The 24,193-nt window shown below is 37.8% G+C and overlaps 2 protein-coding genes, 1 non-coding gene and 10 pseudogenes across 7 annotated transcripts; 12 read left to right on the forward strand and 1 right to left on the reverse strand.

Annotated features, from left to right (window-relative positions):
• Nucleotides 1–5,750: 5,750 nt before the first annotated feature.
• LOC147931165 (uncharacterized) lies at nucleotides 5,751–24,154 on the forward strand. Of its 4 annotated transcripts, XR_015575427.1 has the most exons (4): nucleotides 5,882–6,099; nucleotides 20,695–22,893; nucleotides 23,070–23,259; nucleotides 23,358–24,154. XR_015575427.1 is itself a non-coding variant. In XM_087479777.1 (3 exons), the coding sequence occupies exons 2-3, from the start codon at nucleotides 22,041–22,043 to the stop codon at nucleotides 23,361–23,363; spliced, it is 1,230 nt and encodes a 409-aa protein (XP_087335903.1). In that variant the 5' UTR covers nucleotides 5,918–6,099; nucleotides 20,695–22,040; the 3' UTR covers nucleotides 23,364–24,154. The 4 variants fall into 4 exon arrangements, 2 of the variants coding, with proteins under 2 accessions (XP_087335903.1, XP_087335902.1); XM_087479777.1 differs by having other exon boundaries at nucleotides 5,918–6,099; nucleotides 20,695–23,264; XM_087479776.1 differs by having other exon boundaries at nucleotides 5,918–6,099; nucleotides 20,695–23,259.
• LOC104732665 (uncharacterized protein At4g04775-like) lies at nucleotides 5,886–8,160 on the forward strand. Of its 2 annotated transcripts, none has more exons than XM_010452234.3 (3): nucleotides 5,886–6,190; nucleotides 7,475–7,671; nucleotides 7,744–8,160. In XM_010452234.3, the coding sequence occupies exons 1-3, from the start codon at nucleotides 6,154–6,156 to the stop codon at nucleotides 8,017–8,019; spliced, it is 510 nt and encodes a 169-aa protein (XP_010450536.1). In that variant the 5' UTR covers nucleotides 5,886–6,153; the 3' UTR covers nucleotides 8,020–8,160. The 2 variants fall into 2 exon arrangements, with proteins under 2 accessions (XP_010450536.1, XP_010450537.1); XM_010452235.3 differs by having other exon boundaries at nucleotides 6,051–6,190; nucleotides 7,514–7,671.
• On the reverse strand, nucleotides 9,243–10,411 carry LOC147931166 (uncharacterized; annotated as a pseudogene).
• Nucleotides 11,805–11,922, forward strand: LOC147931167 (5S ribosomal RNA; annotated as a pseudogene).
• LOC147931168 (5S ribosomal RNA) lies at nucleotides 12,312–12,430 on the forward strand. Its single transcript, XR_015576190.1, has one exon. It is a non-coding gene; the product is annotated as a 5S ribosomal RNA (ribosomal RNA).
• On the forward strand, nucleotides 12,817–12,935 carry LOC147931169 (5S ribosomal RNA; annotated as a pseudogene).
• LOC147931170 (5S ribosomal RNA) lies at nucleotides 13,323–13,441 on the forward strand (annotated as a pseudogene).
• Nucleotides 13,831–13,949, forward strand: LOC147931171 (5S ribosomal RNA; annotated as a pseudogene).
• LOC147931172 (5S ribosomal RNA) lies at nucleotides 14,338–14,456 on the forward strand (annotated as a pseudogene).
• On the forward strand, nucleotides 14,843–14,961 carry LOC147931173 (5S ribosomal RNA; annotated as a pseudogene).
• On the forward strand, nucleotides 15,350–15,468 carry LOC147931174 (5S ribosomal RNA; annotated as a pseudogene).
• LOC147931175 (5S ribosomal RNA) lies at nucleotides 16,102–16,220 on the forward strand (annotated as a pseudogene).
• LOC147931176 (5S ribosomal RNA) lies at nucleotides 17,556–17,674 on the forward strand (annotated as a pseudogene).
• Nucleotides 24,155–24,193: the final 39 nt, after the last annotated feature.

Consider the following 24,193-nt stretch of genomic DNA (forward strand, 5'->3'; position numbering starts at 1 on the left):
CACCAAAACAAAAGTAGTTTTTAGTGGACGTGTATAATTTATCGTCCATGTGGACTTAATTTTATGGATATGAAAGATTAAAATTGTTTGATAGTTAACCATGACTACTTTATCAAACCACAATTTTTTTAATTAATTAGGTATTCATATGTTTTTTTCTCTGATCATCCAAAAATAAGTATCCATCTATGCATGTTAACCATCCACATAATAGTGAACAACATCAATGAATTTGAAATTTATAAAGAATGTAAGGCAAGAATTCAAAAATTTGGCCTAATTTAAGGTTTAGGATTTACTGGTTGGGGTAGGTCAATTTCATGTTTTCTAGTAAAAGATCTTCATATTTGGTTACATTTGTTAAAATTGCTATAAAATTTAATTTGTGATCATGGTTTATGATCTAAGGTTAAGGTCTAAAGTTTAGGATTTAGGCTTTAGGGTTTAGACTCTAGGGTTTATGATTTAAGATTTAGGGTTTAGGGTTTAAGGTTTAGGGTTTAGGGTTTAGGGTTTAGGGTTTAGGGTTTAGAGGTTTAGGGTTTAGGGTTTAGGGTTTGAGGTTTAGGGTTTAGGGTTTGAGGTTTAGTATAGGTTAAAATTGCTATGAAATTAAATTTATGATTATTATTATGATCTAAGGTTAAGGATTATAGTTTAGGATTTAGGCTTTAGGGTTTAGAGTTTAGGGGTTTAGAGTTTAGGGTTTAGGGTTTAGGGACGTGTATAACTCATCGTCCATGTGGACTTGATTTTAGAATAAGTATAGTATCCACATAATTAGACATTATTAGTGGACGTGTATAACTTTAGTTTATGGACATAAAATAAGTATCCACATAAATAACAAATAAGTATCTACATAAATAGTTTTTGGTGGACGTGTATAACTCATCGTCCATGTGGATTTGATTTTAGAATAAGTATAGTATCCACAAATAAGTATCCACATAATTAGACATTTTTAGCATCCACATAACAATCAACAAATATTTCATTATAATTGGATAATATATATTGTTTGATAGTTAACAATGATTATTTTACCAAAACACAAGTATAACTCATCTTCCATGTGAAATTGATTTTATGGACATAAAATATTTTATAGATTTGTCACAAATAATAAAAACCATTCCATTGAAACTATTAGTATCCACATAATAAGACAGTTTTTGCATCCACATAATTGTAATATATGTATTATAATTATTCACTTTAAATATAGTAAAATGGATATTAAAATGTAGAAAAAAAAAATTATAATGAATTATAAAAACAAAATCAAAAATATATGTCATAGCAATTAGATAAAATGATTACAAAGAGAAAGAGGAAAAAAAAGTGAAGAAGGAAGAAGAAAGAATAAGAAGAAGAGAGAGATGCAATTTTTTTTGTAACCATTCTAAGCCATTAGATCCAAATTAGTAATTGAAATCCAATGGTCTAGGATGCCACCAATTATACACTCATCTCTAGCCGTCGGATCAAATTCTTAGTTAGAATCGGACGGACCTTAATACAACTGCTTTTTTTTCTCTAGTTACACATATGTTTACATGATCAGGGCTAAAATAGTCTAAAAATCACGTGAACAATATAAATGTTGGCCAAAAAGTGTCTCTTGGTCAGAAAGTGTGTCAAATGAACATACTTTTAGTAAAAGTGTGTCTCAGTGCAAATCTCCCATTAAACATAGGGACAAGTTGGTCCACACTATACGAGTCAATCGTGGTCATGGAATACTTGAATATTAAATAAGTATAGAAAAGAATTAAAAAGTTAGTTTATTTCTGATATTTATATATTTCTAAAAATTACTTAGATATTTAGTGTTCTGGGAAGAATGAGAAAATTAATAAGAATGAGTGTAATTAAGAAGTTAAGAATGAGGATAAAAATAAGGAGAAGAACAAGGTGAAGAATATTTTTTAACCAGTTGAAGAACAAGAGTCGAAGGAATGACATTTCGTATTTCCAGAGAAGATGATTGATATATCATGGTTTTTGTGGTTTTTAACCATGATATAAGGAGTCTTTTAGTGTCTTTTCATTTGTTTCTAGATTGTTTTTGAGTCTTTACAGGTTTTAGCATGAAAGGAGCAAAGTGGAGCAGTTTGGATCATTTTGGAGCAATAATCTGGAGGAAATCAGCTTGGAGTCGAATATGAGAGAGGGCATCGATCGACACCAAGATAGAGCATCGATCGACACCCTTGTTGCCAACGAGAAAAGAGCCAAATTTGGAAGTTTTACAAATCTGCCCCAAAGTTTTCCATAATTGCAAAACAAGTCCCTGACGTGTTTTAGGACATATAAATAGTGTTTTTAGGTTTTCCAAACCCTTAAGTTTTATTCTAGCAACTTTTATTTTTCTGCAACCCTGAGAGATCTGCTTTGTAGAGAAGAATTTCTAAACTCCTTCTTACTCTTTTTAATCTCTATTGCTTATTATTCAGAATCATGTCTTGTTCTTCATTGAATATGTCTGAGTAGTTTGCTTGTTAGGTTTAGGGTTTTTCACAGGAATTTTATGAATTATTAGATCTGATTATTTAGGATTCTTTATCTTGCTAGATCTTCATCTTAGGTTGTTCTTCATATTAATCCTTGATTGGCCATCTAGAATTAATACCTTAGGAAAATAAATTGATATGAGAATATAATTGATTTTCCTGATAAAACCTTTTGGTGAGCAAAATTATTTCTTGCAAAGAGATTTGATTTAATAATTTTGTGAGCAATCTAAACCTGATTTTATTGCTGATTTATTACCTAGAATTTTACAAAGAGATTTGGATTTTCTGGTTTTAAATTTAGATATTATTTGCAGTGAGAACTGATTTAATTTACAAAAGTGTTTAGAGTTCTAGATCTGTTCTTAATTGTTTGAATCCTAATTTATTGATCGATTTATAATTCATAATTTTCTGAGAAATTTCCTAAGCCTAGCTTCTTGATCTTCTGAATTTTCACAGCTTTTATTTAATATTTTGCATTGTTTATTTTAATTCAATTTAATTTGTTTAGCATAATTGAAAAACTCTATAATTTATTGTGTAGTCTTGAGTCCTTGTGGAATTCGACCCCTAAGTACTGCATTGACCTCTTAATTTGAGAGAGTAGCTCTAGGGTTAATTTGAGCATATCAATGATGACATGGAATGCTGACATGGATGATGCGTCCGAAGTGGCAAGTCAGCTACCAAACGAACATGTAAATCAGCCTAATTAAATCAGCCTAATTAAATCAGCCATCAAACAAGATTATAACTCAACCGCAACATGAATACTATTACAATAATTAAAAAACAAAAAAATGGCTGTCAAATTCAGCCGCTTAATGTCACAACTCAACTGAAAATTTGTAACTCAGCTGTATCATTTAATAAGTTAGCCGTAACTGGAATGATATTCTAATAATTAATCTTTTGCTATTAAGTTAGCCGTAAAATGACCGAATTGTCCGATAAATCAGCTGATGACGGCTGAGTTATAAGGCTTAACCATAACTCAGCCGTAACGACATCTCATAAGTCAGCCGTTGTTCATAACTCAACCAGCCAGAAAAAGTTAATTCAGCCGTGTCATAGTGATAACTCAGCCAATTTGACAACTCAACCATCAAGTGAAAACTCAGCCGTAAGGACGGCTGAGCCAGATTTCATTAAGTCGGCCGTAACGCTTGGCTGAGTTATGCTCTAAATCAGCCGTCTGCTCTAACTCAAATATCTTTTTTTATAAATCAGCCGCAACATACCATAACTCAGCCATCATTACCTCTATAACGCGTTACGGCTGAGTTATTTAATATACGTCAGCGATATCTGACGTGGCGTCTGATGTGACAATGATATTTTTGTAATTATGTTTTTTCCTGTAACATAAAAAGGGCACGCTGGGTATTTTGAAAATACCCGAAATATCCTAGTAATAAAAAAAAGTTTTGTATGATTCTGATAATATTACCTAAAATATATAACATCTGAGTAAAACTCCCATAAATATATTACAACTTTTTTTTTTGCTAATTATTTGAATAAGTATATTACAAATTATGGTTGTTGTTGGTATCCGAATTCACATTCGAATATGGTCCCGGGGCAAAAACATTATAATCAGTAAAACTAACAAAATTAATTCGTATCAACAATATAAAATCAATATTTAAGAGTTATTTACGATGAACATTTTTCTTGTGGGTATTGTTTAATTAGAACAATACTTGGGTTTACCCCTAGGGGTGAACTTCTCCATTCACTCCCTTATAAAATAAAGAAATAAAATCTGTATACATTATTATAAAATTAAAAAACTTAAACCGCTCTTTAATAAACCCAAACCGACACATATAAAATCTAAACCCTAACCATCTCATTTGTGAACCCAAACCGATATATAACTTTGTTCTACTTGTAAAATATAAACCCTAACCATCTCATTTGTGAACCCAAACCGACATATAATTTCGTTCTAATTATGAAATCTAAACCCTAACATCTCATTTGTGAGCCCAAACCGACATATAATTTTGTTCTAGTTGTAAAATCTAAACCCTAACCATCTCATTTGTGAACCAAAACCCACATATAATTTCGTTTTAATTGTAAAATCTAAACCATAACCACTTCATTTGTAAACCCAAACCGACATATAATCTTATTCTAATTTTAAAAATCTAAACCAAGCCAATATTTAACTTTCCTTAATTAAAAGTATACAGAATTTGTTTCCTTAATTTGGTTTGTTTTTTAATTTAATTTTGATTTATTTTTAAAATGAAATATTAGATGGAAGATTCTGATTAGCTGAGAGAAGAGGGGGTGAAGGGAAAGGTTCACCCCTTTGGGTGAACCTAAGTATTTTTCGTTTAATTAGGACTTTTTTCCTGTGCTTACAGATTTAGAGGGTGTTATTGGATTCTAATTTATGAAGATTTTTGAAGAGTTTAACAAAATCATTAAAAGTAAATAAGTGAAAGATTGTTAAAGATTGCTAGAGAGTTTTGTTGATTAGTTTTCTAAAATTTTGTAAAGTACTCCAAACAATCTCTGTATTTTGGTGATACTTTCCATGATTTTATTTTGTAAAGAAAGTGTCTAAAATCATGAACCAGTAACATAATAATTGAATTCATTAACAATCCTAGATTCTTTTGTTTTAATTGAATAACAAAAAACTTTTAATGACTTTATAAAAGTCTGAATCCAATAACCCAAATTTGTTAAGATTTTAAATGACTTTTTACAAATTAGAAACTAAGGGGGTGGTATTGATTTGAGATTTATGAAGATTTTTGAAGAGTTCAACAAAATCATTAAAAATGAATAAGTGAAAGATTGTTAAAGATTGATAGAGAGTTTTGTTGATTAGTTTTCTAAAATCTTGTAAAGTTCTCCAAACAATCCTTGTATTTTTATGATACTTTTCGTGACTTTATTTTGTAAAGAAAGTGTCTAAAATCATGAACCAATAACATAATAATTGAACTCATTAACAATCCTATATTCTTTTGTTTTAATTGAATAACACAAAACTTTTACTGACTTTATAAAAGTCTGAATCCAATAACTCAGATTTGTTAAGATTTTAAATGACTTTTTACAAATCACAAACTAATAACACTAAACTTTAACATAGTTTAACAAAATCTTGATCTAATAACAACAGATTCTACATAACATTTAAAATCTTTAAAACTCTATTCAAATCTTAAACCAATAACCCCCACTAATAATACTAAACTTTAACAGAGTTTAACAAAATTTTGATTTAATAACAACCAATTCTACATAACACTTTTCAAACAAATACCCCTACCCCCACGTAGTCATTTTCCAAACGAGTAAAAGACATATTTACCCTTCTCAACATCGATCTTGCTTCTCTGTCTCACTATTTTCTCAGTTTCTGCAATGACCGGTGGGTGATGACAGATCTCAATTCTTGATTCTCTCTCGTCACTATACACTCTGAAAAGAAGATCTGCATTACGACTTCCGGATTTGTGATTTCGATTCCGGAAAGAACATCATGACCAGTGACTATGACCTCCATCATTCAATACAAAGCTCCAAAGCTAATCCTGCAATTCCCAAGGTGTGTGACGGATTCTGAATTCTGAATCTATTTTCATTCCTTTGTGCTATTTTGATGGAAGAAAAGAAGGATTTGAAGCGTCTGTTTTTGGGTATGTGTTAATTGACTAACATTGTATCATCTTTTCTGATTGAATCGATAAATTTTGTTTCATCTTCTCCGACTAATATCCCATATTCATGAATTGCTTATAATTCTTAAGCTTGTCTTGTGAATTGCTTCAACATCTTCACGTTTTCTTCTTTAAATTTCCCTTGGGTTCACCATTTTCTAGTTTTCTTAGGGTTTAATTTAGATTGCAAAGGAGGAAGACTAAGATTCACAATCCGTTTTAGTTTTCCCCTCGGGTTCACCATTTACTAGTCTTCTTAGGGTTTATATTACATTGCAAAGGAGGAAGACTAAGATTCACAATCCGTTTTAGTTTATTTCCTTGGGTTCACACCATTTACTAGTCTTCTTAGGGTTTAATTGCCATTGAAGTACACCTTGTGTATAGTTTGTATCTCTGTAGTATTGTTATGTGTCTTTACATATGTACTTCAAGTTTTATGTTGAAAGGAGTTGGTTCTGAATTTTGTTGGACCACGAATAGAAACACAAGATGAGTATAGGTTTGCATTAATATTTTATAATGACCTCCATAAAATATGTAGAATTTATTGATATCATATGCCTCTTTGTTTCATTCTTCTGTTGATCCTACAGGTGTTACCATTTTTGATTGTTAGAGTTAGTAGGTTTATAGTTTTCTGGATATAAAGTAACCCACCATGTTGTTAAGGAGTCGATTGTTAGCCTCCGTAGATAAAGTTTTGCTATGTTACTTAGTGAATACATATTTTGTTTCTATATTGTGGATATGCTTAGTTTCTAAGTACACTTTTGTTATGTAGTTCAGCTTTTCGATCTTCTGTATATAATTTCCTATGTTATCCTTCGATAGTTAAAGTTTTCTTTGTGGTTTATTCGGTGTGTTTCTAGTGTTCGTTTTATATGATTAGTTTGGGTTCCCTTAATTTAATATATTCTTAGGGTATAGAATAGTTTTGGATAAGGGTATATTTCTACCCGTACTATAAGGAAAGTGTATATTTCTACCTAGATAAAAGAGCAGTGTATTATCCAACCTAAACTCTAATACAAATCAAATTTACTATCCAGACTTTGCAGCGTTATCCATAATCCTACATTGACACAAACACTGTTATTCAACTGTTAAATATGAGTGAGTCATATTACACGTAAGCAATGATGTGTCCAAAATTTTTTTGTCTCGAAAATTTAAAACGACGTTGTTTACTCCGAAAGCGTTTTGATTTGGGGGAAAAATCTTAAATTAGGGTTCTTTTTTTATTTTTTATTTTATTTCAAGATTCTTTTGTCTCGCCTTCTCTTTCTATGCTTGGCGAAGGCGTTTATGCTTCTCAATTTCAAAGAAATCAAATGGATAATCAAAAAAGAGGTTTCCCCAAGAGATGTCAATGTGGAGAACCTGTTGTATTGAAGACATCGACGACTGCTAAAAATCCCGGAAGATTTTTTCATGGGTGTCTGTTTGGAAGGGATGGGGTAAGTGTGATTCTCTCAATTTTGTTGTATACTTTGGCTGTGTCTGCAATTAAAAGTCTGTAAATGTCACAGAATTGGTATCATACATTTAAATGGACCGATACGTCTATGGTCGAAGAGATCGAGGACTTGATTGAGAAAGTGGAGAACATTGATGGAGCTGCAATGACATTGCAGAAGGGCGTCAATGCTTGTGAATCTCAGATTGATACTCTCACCATGGAGATGCGTGTGCATTTGGATGTGGTTGAGAAGGAGGCCAGAGAGATGAAAATGCAACTAAGAAGCTTGAAGAACATTGTTGGCTTTGTTATGGTAATGGTTTTGTTTTTCATGTGTATGTATTGAATATGTGAGTTAAAATGTGGTTGTATGAGAGTAACTAGAAATGCTGCTTTGTATGGATGTTTGAGACAAATCTAGCTTGTAAGACTGTTTGTTTGTATGAAAGGTAATGGAAAAAGAACAAGACATATGACATTGCTCAAACCCAATCCAACTATGATAGAATCCAAAATAGACCGAGACATTTGGTTGTGGTACATGTCACAAAACAGACCATGAAATCAAAAGACATTGTGTTGTTACATGTCCCCAAAAACAGACCATGACATCAAAAAGAGAAAAAGAAATAGTCCTAAACCGCTTCATACTTCAAGCTTCCAAACCCACAAATGTCATGCTTGATCCTAAGTTCTCTAAAGTTCCTGTCAGAAAAACAAAAAAATCTAACATTACAACACAACATAATCTGAATATTTAATATGAGAATAAGAAGATTGAAACCTGATATTAGTCTTGTGTTGGTTGACTTGGTCCTCCTTCATCTGCCGATGGCTTAGTCTTCTTCTTCTTCTTAGGTGGCATATACTTCTTCATAGCTCTTTACCAATTCCAAATTTGCTTCATACTCTTTCGTCGTATAACTTTCAGCTACTTGCCAAAAGAGCTTCTTCATGTCACCTTGATGGGGAAATATCTTCTTTAGGTTCCCATAGATGTGTCTAGCACACATTCTATGTTCAACATAAGGTAACTCTCTTTCCACTGCATGCAATAAACCCTCTAAAAGCAAAACAAAGATATAGTAGTTAAATCATGCATGTCATTTTACATGTTCTAAAGCCTAGTACAGGTTGGAGATATACCTTTTGCCTATCAGATATGATAGTAAACCCTTGACCCTCCTGTAGATTGAAATCAACCTTCAGCTTTTCTAGGAACCATACCCAATTGTCTTCATTTTCTACATCAACAATGGCCCAAGCGATGGGATACATTCCATTGTTAGCATCCCTCCCCACAGCAGCCAACAATTGTCTCTTAAGTGTGCATTTCATAAAACAACCATCCACTCCAAAGATAGGACGACACCACATAGACCACATCTTGTGAATGCCAGCAAAACACACATAGAATCTATGGAAGATCTTTGATCTATCATCATCAAGCAATGTGTCTAGCACTATTGTTGATTGAGGGTTAGATCTAGCAAAATATCAAAATGAAAACCTAGTTAACAGATTGGAAAACACTTGTCAAATTTAAAATTTCAGTAATAAAAGAAGAACTTATTGAAGAAGTGCTAAGTGGTAATCTTCCAGCCTAGAAAATTGCTCCTTGTGATCATGGTCGATGCTTACTATCTACAGCTTTTTTCTTAGCATATTTACACTTGTCTATGCTTACTATCAGATTGTAGTTCTTCTCAATCTCTTGTTGTATCCATTTTGGTCCATAATCAGGATCAACTCTGATATCATCCAAAAACATCTTGCAAATCACAGGTGCTTTCAATATCTTACAATAGTTATCATAAGAGCAGCTGTGATGATCTTCAAAAGTTTTCACTTTCCACTTTCCAACGCACTCCTCATAAGAACAGTAGATATACCATGGACAAGGCTGTTTAGTCCCACACACAGCCGCTGACTTGTCTTTCCCCCATCTACTTATCTTTATGTTACAACCCTCTTTTAATGCATAAGCTACTAAAGCTTCTTTGAACTCCTCTAGACTATCAAATACTTTATCTATCTCCAGCTGACCACTACCTCGTTTGTATCTAACCAAATTCTCCTCTTCTTCTTCACCATCAGAGTTAGGAGGTGTGTTATGATAATCAAAATCCTCATCCTCATCAACAAAAGAAGCCACATTCCTTTCAACCCGGATCTCTTCTTCACATGGCTCAGATGACTCGATATCATTAGGATGCTCTGTTGAGTTCACCAAAAAAACATTCATCACTCCAGTCCATCTGCCCACATCACACATCCTCTTAAAACTCAAATCCGCAGACCTCAATCTCTTCCTTTCCTTATGCTCTTCAAAAGGGTACTTATACCACATGTTTTGGCCATATAATCCCTCCCCTAACTCCGCCGACAACTTGGTGAAAAACTCTTCTGGTTTACATTCTATAGCTATGTCTTTACCATTGAGATAACCAACATCTCCTACATGATTCTTCACCCAATACCCTCCAAAATTCACAACAAATGTTACATGATCCGGATTGCTGTCAACAAAAAAAATTATACAAAGTTTCAAACATTCAAGCATTTAATCAAACACTTAGTGTGCAGTAAACAAATACGACTCTTTTAACATAAAACTTCAAATTATTGTCTCCAAATATCTACAGTATGCAACTATTAAACAAAAAGAAGACAAAATACAAGATTCAATACCAAAAATTGAAGCAATGTTTGTGATTTACGAACTAAAAATACCTCATTTTCGTTTCTGTAGAAACAATTGTGGGTAATGCTAACAACTCCTTCGATTCACGCCTTGTTTCCTCTACACTTATCCCTCGCAATTAACTTCAGTCCGTGTTCTCCATTTTCGCCAAGCAGAGAAAGAGAAATAGAGACAAAAGAATCGTGAAAAAAAAGAACCCTAATTTAAGATTTTTCCATTAAATCAAAATGACGTCGTTTGAGCTTTTGGAGTAAACGACGTCGTTTTGAGTTTTCGAGACAAAAAATTTGGACACATCATTGCTTACGTGTCATATGACTCACTCATATTTAACCATTGACTAACAGTGTTTGTGTCAATGTAAGATTATGGATAACGCTGCAAAGTCTCGGTAGTAAATTAGATTTGTATTAGAGTTTAGATTGGATAATACACTGCTCATCTGTCCAGGTAGAAATATACACTTTCCAAATAGTACAGGTAGAAATATACCCTTTTCCCTTCTGGATAGTATGTGTGTGTTTATGTTATATGTTTGGGTTGCTTCGGTCCCAGTTTTTCTTACGGTATAGTGTTGTTTGTTAAGTGTACGTATTCAAATTGTAACTCCTTTTATAACTTTCAAGTCGCTCCTTATTATTTTGCTTCTTCTGTAGGATTATGAGGCATCCACCATTGCTCAAGCTCTAAAGGTTAATGAATATGTCACCAAGTTTGGACATGTACATATGGTGCAATAAATCTTCAAATAGAGATACTGAAACTTTGCAGTTTCAATTAATCTGTTTTTCAAAGTGAATGCTTCGCCTGTTTTATAAGAGACAAAAATTTTGCACTTTCGATTAATCTTACGCTGTTTTTCGATTACTCTGCTTTGTGAAGTAAACAAACTGGTACACACTATCACCAAATCCCGCGTATCAACAACAACGGCACAACTGTCATTTTGATTCACCAAAAATGCTAAAGGAAGATTTGTATTCTAACACACTTTTGTAAAAAAATAACATTCTAACACACTTTTGGATCACAACACACTTTTCTTATGGTTATTGCTTGTTTTTCGACGTTGGAAACACGTCCAAGGTGACTAAACCGGTCCGCATATCAAGTGGGACTCACATCGAATGATCCATTGAGTCTTCAAAAAGGGATATACTAATAGATGCGATCGTACAAGCACTAATGCACTGGATCCCATCAAAACTCTGAAGTTTGAAGCTGAACACCAAGTTCCGTAAGCAGGGAAGTGAGCCAACAGAGTTCAACAATTGTATTCGCAACAGCTCTGTATTCTGCTACGGTGGAGGAGCGAGCGACGCCTTTTGGCTTCTTAGAGGACCAAGCAACAGGAGCAGAACCCAGATAAATAAGGTAGGCGTTGGTGGCCAAAGACGGATATATGCGATTGCATGGGATATACTAACGGATGCGATCATACCAGCATAAATGCATCAGATCCCATCAGAACTCCGCAATTATCCGTGTTTGGGCGAGAGTAGTACTAGGATGGGTGACCTCCCGGGAAGTTCCGTGTTGCATCCCTCCCCTCTTTTTTTTTTTGGTTGTTTTAGCAAGACTATAGTACATAGAGAACGTCGTAACTTTCACGCTGTGAGGAACCACGCAACCCATAATACCTTTTTGAAGAGCCCCAAGAGAGCTTCTGGCAAGGCAATGGGTCTGCGTGCCATTGGACCATTCTAGAGGGCAAATTTTGAAGTTTGAAGGCATTTAAGATGTTTTTTTTTGTGATCCCGACACAATTAGTTACGGGTCCAAAAAAGTGTTTGGACATGGTTATCGCTTGTTTTTCGACGTTGGAAGCACGTCCAAGGTGACTAAACCGGTCCGCATATCAAGTGGGACCCACATCGAATGATCCATTGAGTTTTTTAAAAATGGATATATGCGATTGCATGGGATATACTAACGGATGCGATCATACCAGCACTAATGCACCGGATCCCATCAGAACTCTGCAGTTAAGCGTGCTTAGGCGAGAGTAGTACTAGGATGGGTGACCTTCCGGGAAGTCTTGTTGTTGCATCCCTCCCCCCTTTTTTTTTTTTTGGTTGTTTCGCAAGACTATAGTACATAGAGAACGTCGTAACTTTCACGCCGTGAGGAACCACGCAACCCATAATACCTTTTTGAAAAGCAACAAGAGAGCTTCTGGCAAGGCAATGGGTCTTCGTGCCATTGGACCATTCTCGAGTGCAAATTTTGACGTTTGAAGGCATTTAAGATGTTTTTTGTGATCCCGACGCAATTTGTTACAGGTCCAAAACAGTGTTTGGACATAGTTACCGCTTTTTTTTCGACGTTGGAAGCACATTCAAGGTGACTAAACCGGTCCGCATATCAAGTGGGACCCACATCGAATTATCCATTGAGTTTTTAAAAACGGATATATGCGATTGCATGGGATATACTAACGTATACGATCATACCATCACTAATGCACCGGATCCCAACAAAATTCCGCAGTTAAGCGTGCTTGGGCGAGAGTAGTACTTGGATGGGTGACCTCCCGGGAAGTTCTCTTGTTGCATCCCTCCCCCTTTTTTTTTTTTTTGGTTGTTTCGCAAAACTATACTACATAGAGAACGTCGTAACTTTCACGCCGTGAGGAACCACGCAACCCATAATACTTTTTGAAAAGCCCCAAGAGAGCTTCTAGCAAGGCAATGGGTCTACGTGCCATTGGACTATTCTCGAGGGCAAATATTGACGTTTGAAGGCATTTAAGATGTTTTTTTTGTGAACCCGACACAATTAGTTACGGGTCAAAAACTGTGTTTGGACATGGTTATCGCTTGTTTTTCGACGTTGGAAGCACGTCCAAGGTGACTAAACCGGTCCGCATATCAAGTGGGACCCACATCAAATGATCCATTTAGTTTTTAATAACGGATATATGCGATTGCATGGGTTATACTAACATATGCGATCATACCAGCACTAATGCACCGGATCCATTCAGAACTCTGCAGTTAAGCGTGCTTGGGCGAGAGTAGTACTAGAATGTGTGACCTTCTGGGAAGTCCTCATGTTGCATCCATCCCCTTTTTTTTGTTTCTTTTTGGTTGTTTCGCAAGACTATAGTACATAGAGAACGTCGTAACTTTCACGCCGTGAGGAACCACGCAACCCATAATACCTTTTTGAAAAGCCCCAAGAGAGCTTCTAGCAAGGCAATGGGTCTACGTGCCATTGGACCATTCTCGAGGGAAAATTTTAACGTTTGAAGGCATTTAAGATATTTTTTGTGATCCTGACACAATTAGTTACGGGTCCAAAACTGTGTTTGGACATGGTTATCGCTTGTTTTTTGACGTTGGAAGCACGTCCAAGGTGACTAAACCGGTCCGCATATCAAGTGGGACCCACATCAAATGATCCATTGAGTTTTTAATACCAGATATATGTGATTGCATGGGATATACTAACGAGTTCGATCATACAACCACTAACGCACCGGATCCCATCAGAACTCCGCAGTGAAGCGTGCTTGGGCGAGAGTATTACTAGGATGGGTGACCTCCCGGGAAGTCCTGTTGTTGCATCCATCCCCCTTTTTTTTTATTTTTGGTTGTTTCCCAAGACTATGGTACATAGAGAACGTCGTAACTTTCACGCCGTGAGGAACCATGCAACCCATAATACCTTTTTGAAAAGCCCCAAGAGAGATACTCGCAAGGAAATGGGTCTTCGTGCCATTAGACCATTCTCGAGGGCAAATTTTGACGTTTGAAGGCATTTAAGATGTTTTTTTGTGATCTCGACACGATTAGTTACAGGTCCAAAACTGTGTTTGGACATTGTTATCGCTTGTTTTTCGACGGTTGAAGCATGTCCAAGGTGACCAAACCGGTCCGCATATCAAGTGGGATCCACATCGAATGATCCATTGAATTTTAAAAATCGGATATATACGATAGCATGGGATATACTAACGGATGCGATCATACCATCACTAATGCACCAGATCCCTTCAGAACTCTGCAGTTAAGCTTGCTTTCGCGAGAGTAGTACTAGGATGAGTGACCTCTCGGGAAGTCCTCGTGTTGCATCCATCCCCCCCTTTTTTTTTTTGGTTGTTTTGCAAGACTATAGTACATAGAGAACATTGTAAATTTCACGCCGTGAGGAACCACACAACCCATAATACCTTTTTGAAAAGCCCTAAGAGAGCTTCTGGCAAGGCAATCGGTCTACATGCCATTGGACCATTCTTGAGGGCAAATTTTGACGTTTGAAGGCATTTAAGATGCTTTTTTGTGATCCCGACACAATTAGCTATGGGTCCAAAACTGTGTTTGGACATGGTTATCGCTTGTTTTTCGACGTTGGAAGATCGTCCAAGGTGACTAAACCGGTCCGTATATCAAGTGGGATCCACATCAAATGATCCATTGATTTTTTAAAAATGGATATATGCGATAGCATGGGATATACTAACGGATGCGATCATACCAGCACTATTGTACCGGATCCCATCAGAACTCCGCAATTAAGCATGCTTGGGCGAGAGTAGTACTAGGATGGGTGACCTCCCAGGAAGTCCTCATGTTGCATCCCTCCCCTTTTTTTTTTTTTTTTGGTTGTTTCGCAAGACTATAGTACATAGAGAACGTCGTAAATTTCACGCCGTGAGGAACCACACAACCCATAAAACCTTTTTGAAAAGCCCCAAGAGAGCTTCTGGCAAGGCAATGGGTCTGCGTGCCATTGGACCATTCTCGAGGGCAAATTTTGACGTTTGAAGGCATTTAAGATGTTTTTTTGTGATCCCGACACAATTAGTTACGGGTACAAATCTGTGTTTGGACATGGTTATCGCTTGTTTTTCGACGTTGGAAGCACATCCAAGGTGACTAAACCGGTCCGCATATCAAGTGGGACCTACTTCGAATGATCCATTGAGTTTTTAAAAACGGGTATATGCGATTGTATGGGATATAGTAACGGATGCGATCATACCAGCACCAATGCACCGGATCCCATCAGAAGTCCGCAGTTAAGCATGCTTGGGCGAGAGTAGTACTATGATGGCTGACCTCCCAGGAAGTCCTCGTGTTGCATCCCTCCCTTTTTTTGTTTTTTGGTTGTTTTGCAAGACTATATTACATAGAGAACGTCGTAACTTTCATGCCATGAGGAACCATGCAACCCATAATACCTTTTTGTAAAGCCCCAAGAGAGCTTCTGGCTAGGCAATCGGTCTACGTGCCATTGGACCATTCTCGAGGGCAAATTTTGACGTTTGAAGGCATTTAAGATGGTTTTTTTTTGTGATCCCGACACAATTCGTTACGGGTCCAAAACAGTGTTTGGACATGGTTATCGCTTGTTTTTCGACATTGGAAGCACGTCTAATGTGACTAAACCGGTCCACATATTAATTGGGACCCACACCGAATGATCGATTGAGTTTTCCAAAAAGGATATATGCGATTGCATGGGATATACTAACTGATGCAATCATACCAGCACTAATGCACCAGATACCAGCACTAAGGCATTTAAGATGTTTTTTGTGATCCCGACACAATTAGTTATGGGTACAAAACTGTGTTTGGACATGGTTATCACTTTTTTTTTTACGTTGGAAGCACGTCGAAGGTGACTAAACCGGTCCGCATATCAAGTGGGACCCACATCGAATGATCGATTGATTTTTCGAAAAAGGATATATGCGATTGCATGGGATATACTATCTGGTGCGATCATACCAGCACTAATGCACCAGATCCCATCCAAACTACGCGTTTAAGCGTGCTTAGGCAAGAGTAGTACTTGGATGGGTGACCTTCCGGGAAGTCCTTGTGTTGCATCCATCCCCCTTTTTTTTTTTGGTTGTTTAGCAAGACTATAGTACATAGAGAACGTCATAACTTTCACGCCGTGAGGAACCACGCAACCCATAATACCTTTTAGAAAAGCCCCAAGAGAGCTTCTGGCAAGGCAATGGGTCTTCGTGCCATTGGAGTATTTTCAAGTGCAAATTTTGACGTTTGAAGGCATTTAAAATGTTTTATTGTAATCTTGACACAATTAGTTACGGGTCCAAAACAGTGTTTAGACATGGTTAGCACTTGTTTTTCGACGTTGGAAGCACGTCCAAGGTGACAAAACCTCATGTGAGCACGGGACCAGAACCTGACCAAGATGCACCAGACGTGACCGAGACGCCTGACCGAGATGCACCGGACGCGACCGAGACGCACCAAGGATGAAGGCACCATAGTCACTATAGCGAGGAATCGTACTCTTTTCCCTCACTCTGGGTTTTCCCATGTGGTTTACCGGAGGAGATTTTAACGAGGCGAGGAGCTTAGTGTAAAGCGTTTGAAGCCAAGTCGTTCTCCACGCCAAGGCCGAAGACGGTTTTCTATCTTTACTTATGCTATGCTTTTTGATTTGAACTCTAGAACCTTCTTTTTGTAACGTTAAGTAGAGTGTTTTTGGTTATGTTTGAATCACATAAGGAGCGACGTGTTCTATTTCAAAGAGAAAACGTCAAAGGACAAGTGTGCGGACCATTGCTAGTCTGCGTGTCCTTAAGCCTCTCTTAAACCTAGCTATTTAAACCCTCTCTTATCTATCTTGTAGCCTCAGACTTGAATGAAATTAAAACATTTCCAAAGAGAGATTCTTTGACTCTTTTCTCACTCCTTTCTTTAGATCAATCCGGGATCGATCTACCGGGAGAACCCTAGCGACTTCAAACCGGGTTCACCGTTGTTAGCCTGACCGTATCGTGTGGAGAGCCATTCCTCACGTGTCGTCGTTCGATCCACCGTCGCTTCCATCAACTCGCATCCACTCGCAATTCATCCACGCTTCGCATTGCAACCTTCCCCAACCTCCGACGTTCCACATCGAAGCCGTTCGACCAATTCGCGGCCAAAGCTCGAAACTTTCAAACCGTTCTTTGGATTGTTCTCATCTTTCGTTTCTGTCGTTGGTTTCCTCCCTAGAGATGTCTCACCACGCCTTGACCGAGGAAAGTTGCTCCTAGGACGAACGGCCCGAGAGCGTTCCTTATCGACCGTACCGCAAGGCATCCGTCGATCGCATCAAAACCGGTCCGCATATCAAGTTGGATCCACATCGAATGATCCATTGAGTTTAAAAAAATGAATATATGCAATTGCATGGGATATACTAACAGATGTGATCGTACCAGCACTAATGCACCGGATCCCATCAGAACTCCGCAGTTAAGCATGCTTGGGTGATAGTAGTACTAGGATGGGTGACCTCCCGAGAAGTCCTCGTGTTGCATCTGATAGATAGGTTTTCACCCAGGGTATCAATTCCCTATGCAGTTGTAGTACAAAGGGTTATCAATCCAAATGGTTGTTAATTGCTAGCAGGAAGGATCTGATCAGAACAGTGCAAGTCAAGCCAAGCAAATAGGGTTTTAGACTAACAATCCTAAAGTAATAAAAGAAAAGAAAGTAAACAAAGAACCACACGACCTAAGCACTCGATGCAAGCATTCGAGTACAGGATCGAGTGGGGTGATCGAGTAGGCAAATGAAATATGAACAACTCGAGGGGTTACTCGATGCAGGTTATCGTGTACCTGATCGGGTAAGAGATCGAGTGATGAAAAAAAATACAAGCAATTAAAATACGAAAGCTTCTAAGGATGGGGTAATCGAATCCTAAGTATTCTTGACTAGTACAGATGCCTTACATTCCTCAAGCAAATATTTCCTAGACAATGAATCTCTAAAATCTTGTTAACACACTCTGGCACTAGAAACAATCAACCTTGATCACTCCCCTACCCAACTCTCGTTGGAGAAACATGACCAAGCATGCATTACCGATCAAGAAAACAAAATCATCTATCCCATCCCTAGAAACTTTACTACACTACTCGGACATAATAACAAGAAACATAACAACAAATAAGAATGAAAATTGCATTATAATAAACGGTAGAGTAGAGTAGAAAGAATACAAGATAGAAATCTAAAGGAAATGATAAAAAGTTATGAAATAAAATCTAAAACAAAAGGGAAAAGTGTTTGAGTCGCTCAGTTCTCTCACAGAAGCTCTCGCTCTCTGGTTTGAGGGTCTGCGGTGTGCTCGTTTGCGAGCTAGGAGAGGATGGGTTTATATATGGAAACCCCTTTGACCTAGCTTCCAAGACCTGCCCGATGGTCTACTCAATGGAGTACACGAGGGTGAGGTCGGGTTACACCTCGGGTAGATCTTCGGGTGTTCTTCTTGCTCTTAGATCCTCCTCATTCGTGTTGGGGTTCGGACTTGTTCTTCCAGCTCGATGGCTCCTTTGGGTACATGCTCGGGTTTGTCCTTGTTTTTCCCCATTTTTGGCTCTTTAGCACCTGTTTTCATCCAAAACATGCAAATGCGAAAATGCAACACCCGAAATGGTGTAAAAGTGAATTCCTACAATTAATGACCTAAAAATGCTAAGTTTTAGGTATGAACAATGCAAAATATGGACAAAAAAGGATGCTAAAAACATGCAAATTAGAGAGTTATCATACTCCCAAACTTAAATCTTGCTAGTCCTCTAGCAAAGAAGTAGGAGGGTTCGGTTTGAAAACGGGGACTCATAACCTTAATATACTAAGCGAAGGATTCAAGCTATAGTCCTTAAAGATAGTTTAATGGTGCTAAGATCAATCAACATACTTACAAATATTTTTCTATGCTTATTACCATTCATCGATCTAGTTCAACCTCCAACTAAAGATAGAGAACATCTCTTTCACATTAAATTAAGTGTTTGGCGAATTCTTGCAAATGGAAGGTGAATCAAGCTCAATCGGTTTCAAGGGTAAGACTTTTTAGTAAGGTGGTTTCAAACAAATTCTTTGGATGGTTTTCTCTCAAAAGAAGGAATGATAGACAGTTGTGAAAACTATCTAAGACTGAGAACAATTTGGGCATACAAAGCTTAACTCTTGATGATCTACCCTTTTCTCATTCACTCAATTTCTTTTTTTTTTTTTTTTTTTTTTTTTTTTTTTTTTTTTAATTCTACCAAACACCCTAGAATTAAACTACCCACATCCTTGATTTCAACTCTTTTTTTTGCTCCCTAAGGTTTAAACTTTAAACTTCTAGCTCTTTTTTTTTTCTTTTCTGATATGATCGTGGCAAGCACGGAGCCAGAAGCTGCAGAGAAACCAGAGATGGTGGGAAGGATCACTCGGTCAAGAGCTAAGGAGATGGCCAGGGAAGCTCATTCACTCATAGTTGACGGGTCATTCAACCTACCAAGGATCCAAGTCTTCAACATATCCACCTTGAAGACTTCACCCGGTAATGAGGACTAGGTAACTTAGGTGTGAAGTTTGTACTCTTTTTCCCATAGCTGAGTTTTGTCCCACTGGGTTTTCTCAGCATGGTTTTTAATGAGGCAAATGGATCACTACGTCGAGTTATCTAGAAGTCATTACCAATGGGGAATAATGTACTTCTGTACTAGTACAAGGGACTTCGGTACTACTACATGTCACCTAGACGTTTTGCTGTTTTCTTATTTCCTTAAAACGTCTTGTTGTTTTATTTTGAACTACCTGTTGTTTGGAGTGTCGAGACTAGGGTTGATTATAAAACCCAATAGCACGCCTCCTTTGTTCTTTAGCGAAGAATGATGTTGTAACACGAATTGTTGATCTTTCTTCCTCAATTTGATTTCTTGAATGCGTTCTTGAATTCTGGGTTTCTAAACACTTTGTGATACAGAAACTCTTCACTTGTTTCGTTCCATACAACCACCTAAACATCTATCTCCATCAAACCATTGTTTTCTTCCTTCGATCTTCACACATCATCACCCAAAATCATTCGTTCATCATCACCTTCCGTCCACATCACCTATCACTCGGTTAACAGCCTTCATCAGAGTTAAATCCTAGGGGAAATCGTATCATGTGGTATCAGAGCCAACTCTGTGCCAAAGGCTAAGCGATTCTAAAAACCCTAATCTCTTGCGTTTTTGCTTAATTTCGTTGTTTAGTTTTAGGGTTTGAATTTTTGTTGATTCGTTTGTGTCTAGATCGAATAGGGTTTAGTTTTTTGTTGATTCGTTTGAGTTTAGGAGTTAGTCTTGTGTTGTTTCGAAATTAGACTGCAATTAGGGTTTAGTTATTTCGAGTTTGTTAGCTATAGGGTTTGGTATTGTTCGATTTTTTCTTATAGTCTTGCTCGACATTAGGTCTGCAAGTCGTGTTTTCTTGTTTAAAATTCAGAGTCTTAGAGTTTATTTGCTTTTTTCTCATTCAAAGAACAAGTTACTGCGAGTTTCTTCTCAATTTGCAGGTACAATGGAGCTTTCTCCAGAAGCTATGGAAGCTTTGAACCAAGCCATGTCTAAGCAAATAGCAGAAGCAAACAAGATAATGTCTACTCAACAGATGGAGCAGCTCAGTAACAAGTTTGAGAAACAGTTCAAAGACATAGCTCAAGCATCTAGTGCTTCAGAACAGAGTTCTTCAGACCCGCCTAGTCCTAATGAAGCCCATAGTTTAGCTAAAGGAAAGGCACACGTTGGAGTCTCTTCCAAACACACACGGATCAGAACAGTTCAGTCACCTATTGGGGGAAGAGAGACTTGTTTCAATCAGAGAAGAAACACTCAAGGTACAGAAAGAGAGCATCGCAGAACTGGCAGAGATCACATACGTCCACGACGAGCTGAACAAGTAGCTGGACATCGAATATACATTGAGTCAGATAGAGATTATTCTGAAGAAGAAGAAGTTTCAGATCATAGTTAAGAAACAATGAGGAGAAACAGAAACAGAGATCATGGTAGGGATTATGATCCTTTGAGGCAGCAGCTAAATTATCTCAAGATTCAGTATCCTTCATTCCATGGTACCAACGATCCAGAGACTTATCTAGACTGGGAAAGGAAGATGGAGTCGAACTTTCAAGTTCAAGGGACTTATGAGTTGAACAAGGTGAAGATAGCCATATCTGAATTCAATGGTTATGCTTTGTTGTGGTGGGAGCAGCTGGGACTTACTAGACATCGACAGAGAGAACCTGCTATCACTACATGGGAACGGTTAGTCACGCAGATGAGAAACAAATTTGTGCCTACACACTATCAGAGGGAGATTCTTAACAAGCTTAGGCATCTCATCCAAGGCACTAAGTCTGTTAGAGACTACTATCAGGAGCTGGAAACTCTTATGATCAGGGTTGATTTGAGGGAAAGTGAAGACATGGTTATGTCTAGGTTTCTTGGAGGTTTGAACAGAGAGATTCAAGACAAGATAGAGCTGCAGAACTATGAAGATGTGCAAGAAATGGTACATAAGGCAGAGTTGATTGAATTGCAGATCAAGAGAAAGGGAGTGAGGTCTACGTTTACGCCTGACACGTCCAAGCCGAGAGAGTTCAGTAAACCCGCCTTCACCAAGGACAGCAAACCCGTGACAACCACAGTCAAAGAGGAAGTTAAGATTGATTATAAGCCCAAGAGTAGCACCTCTACAAGTCATATCAGGTGTTTCAAATGCCAAGGAATGGGACATTATTCCAGAGACTGTTCTAACAAGAAGGTGTTTCTTCTTCAAGAATGAGGAGAGATTGTGCCAGTAGACAGTTCAGAAAGTGAACTAGAGCCTGAACTAGATGTAGAAGAAGAACCAGCAGTCATGGGAGAGATGTTAGTAGCACGCAGAGCTTTAAGTGTTCAGATGCATCCAGATGATAGAGGTCAGCGTGAGAACCTATTTCACACCAGGTGTATGGTTCAAGACAAGGTCTGCACCTTGATCGTAGATGGTGGTAGCTGTACTAATGCAGCTAGTGAAGAGATGGTACAAAAGCTTAATCTCAAGACCACTTCACATCCAAGGCCTTATCAGCTACAGTGGTTGAACAACAAGGGAGCTTTAACAGTCATGCAGCAAGTGATGGTGAAACTAGCGATTGGGAAGTATGAGGATGAGCTGTTATGTGATGTGATTCCGATGAAATCAAGTCATATTCTGTTGGGAAGACCATGGCAGTTCGACAGAAGAGTGTTTCAAGATGGCTACACCAACAAGCAGTCATTTGAGTTCAAAGGACGCAAGGTCACTCTTCTACCACTTACACCCAGCGAAATCTACAAGGACCAGCTTCACATGAACCGCAAGGATACCGAGAAAGTGTCTCACAGCCTGTACATCAACCACAGCGAGTTCAACAATCTATTTGATCCAGAGATGACCACATTCATGTTTGAGTATAAAGAAACACTCACCAGCACTAAGACAGCAGAAGAGCTTCCACGCGAAATCATAGAGATTAAAGAGGAGTACAAGTATGAGTTTCCAGAAGAGATATCTCCAGGTTTGCCGCCACCATGTGGGATAAAGCATCAGATCGAATTGGTACCAGGTTCAGCTCTATCGAACAGACCAGCTTACAGAACCAATCCAGTAGAAACTAAAGAGCTTCAGAAGCAAGTAGAAGAGTTGATGAGCAAGGGACACAGGAAAGAGAACCTCAGTCCAAGTGCAGGTAAGGATAATGTAGTTACAGATGCATTATCCAGGAGGTACACTCTCATTTCTACTTTGTCTTCTAAGCTAGTAGGACTTTATGAGACTGACCTCGATTTTGCTGAGAGCTATGGAAAATGCCATAAGTTTGCTTTTGAAAACTACTATAGACAAGATGGATATCTGTTCTTTCAGGATAGATTGTGCATACCAAGAGGATCCATGAGAGAGATGCTGATCAGAGAAGCTCACGGAGGTGGACTAGCTGGACATTTTGGGGTGTCAAAGACTCTACTTGGACTGCAAGAACACTTCTATTGGCCTCAAATGAAAAAAGACGTTGAGAAGGTTTGTTCTAGGTGCCATATCTGCAAAATGGCGAAGGGTAAGGTACAGCCTCACGGCTTGTACACTCCTCTACCAAATCCTTCTCAACCTTGGACTCAGAAATGGTAGAGATTCTATTTTTGTTGTGGTTGACAGGTTTAGCAAGATGGCTCACTTTATTGCAAGTCACAAGACGGATGATGCCGCTATTGTAGCTAACTTGTTTTTCAGGGAAATCATAAGGAGGATCAATGACAACGCATATCAGACTGATTTTCAAGGTAAGTATACCATATCATCAACATTCAATGTTTTTGACTTGCTCCCTTACTATGCAGATTCCGATTTGAGGACAAATCCTTTTGAAGAGGGGGAGGATGATATGATCGTGGCAAGCACGGAGCCAGAAGCTGCAGAGAAACCGGAGATGGTGGGAAGGATCACTCGGTCAAGAGCTAAGGAGATGGCCAAGGAAGCTCATTCACTCATAGTTGACGGGTCATTCAACCTACCAAGGATCCAAGTCTTCAACATATCCACCTTGAAGACTTCACCCGGTAATGAGGACTACGTAACTTAGGTGTGAAGTTTGTACTCTTTTTCCCATAGCTGAGTTTTGTCCCACTGGGTTTTCTCAGCATGGTTTTTAATGAGGCAAATGGATCACTACGTCGAGTTATCTAGAAGTCATTACCAATGGGGAATAATGTACTTCTGTACTAGTACAAGGGACTTGTGTACTACTACAGGTCACCTAGACGTTTTGCTGTTTTCTTATTTCCTTAAAACGTCTTGTTGTTTTATTTTGAACTACCTGTTGTTTGGAGTGTCGAGACTAGGGTTGATTATAAAACCCAATAGCACGCCTCCTTTGTTCTTTAGCGAAGAATGATGTTGTAACACGAATTGTTGATCTTTCTTCCTCAATTTGATTTCTTGAATGCGTTCTTGAATTCTGGGTTTCTAAACACTTTGTGATACAGAAACTCTTC

Source organism: Camelina sativa, chromosome 12 (assembly GCF_030686135.1).
Source record: "Camelina sativa cultivar CO46 ecotype springtype chromosome 12, ASM3068613v1".
Taxonomy (NCBI): Eukaryota; Viridiplantae; Streptophyta; class Magnoliopsida; order Brassicales; family Brassicaceae; genus Camelina; species Camelina sativa.

Coding starts and splice junctions, on each gene's coding strand:
- LOC104732665 (XM_010452234.3), top strand. CDS start 6,154: ATGGAAGAAAAGAAGGATTTGAAGCGTCTGTTTTTGG. Junction 6,191..7,474: donor TTTGAAGCGTCTGTTTTTGG/GTATGTGTTAAT, acceptor TTTTATTTCAAG/ATTCTTTTGTCTCGCCTTCT. Junction 7,672..7,743: donor GTCTGTTTGGAAGGGATGGG/GTAAGTGTGATT, acceptor TAAATGTCACAG/AATTGGTATCATACATTTAA.
- LOC147931165 (XM_087479776.1), top strand. CDS start 22,041: ATGGGAGAGATGTTAGTAGCACGCAGAGCTTTAAGTGTTCAGATGCAT. Junction 23,260..23,357: donor TATCTGCAAAATGGCGAAGG/GTAAGGTACAGC, acceptor TGTGGTTGACAG/GTTTAGCAAGATGGCTCACT.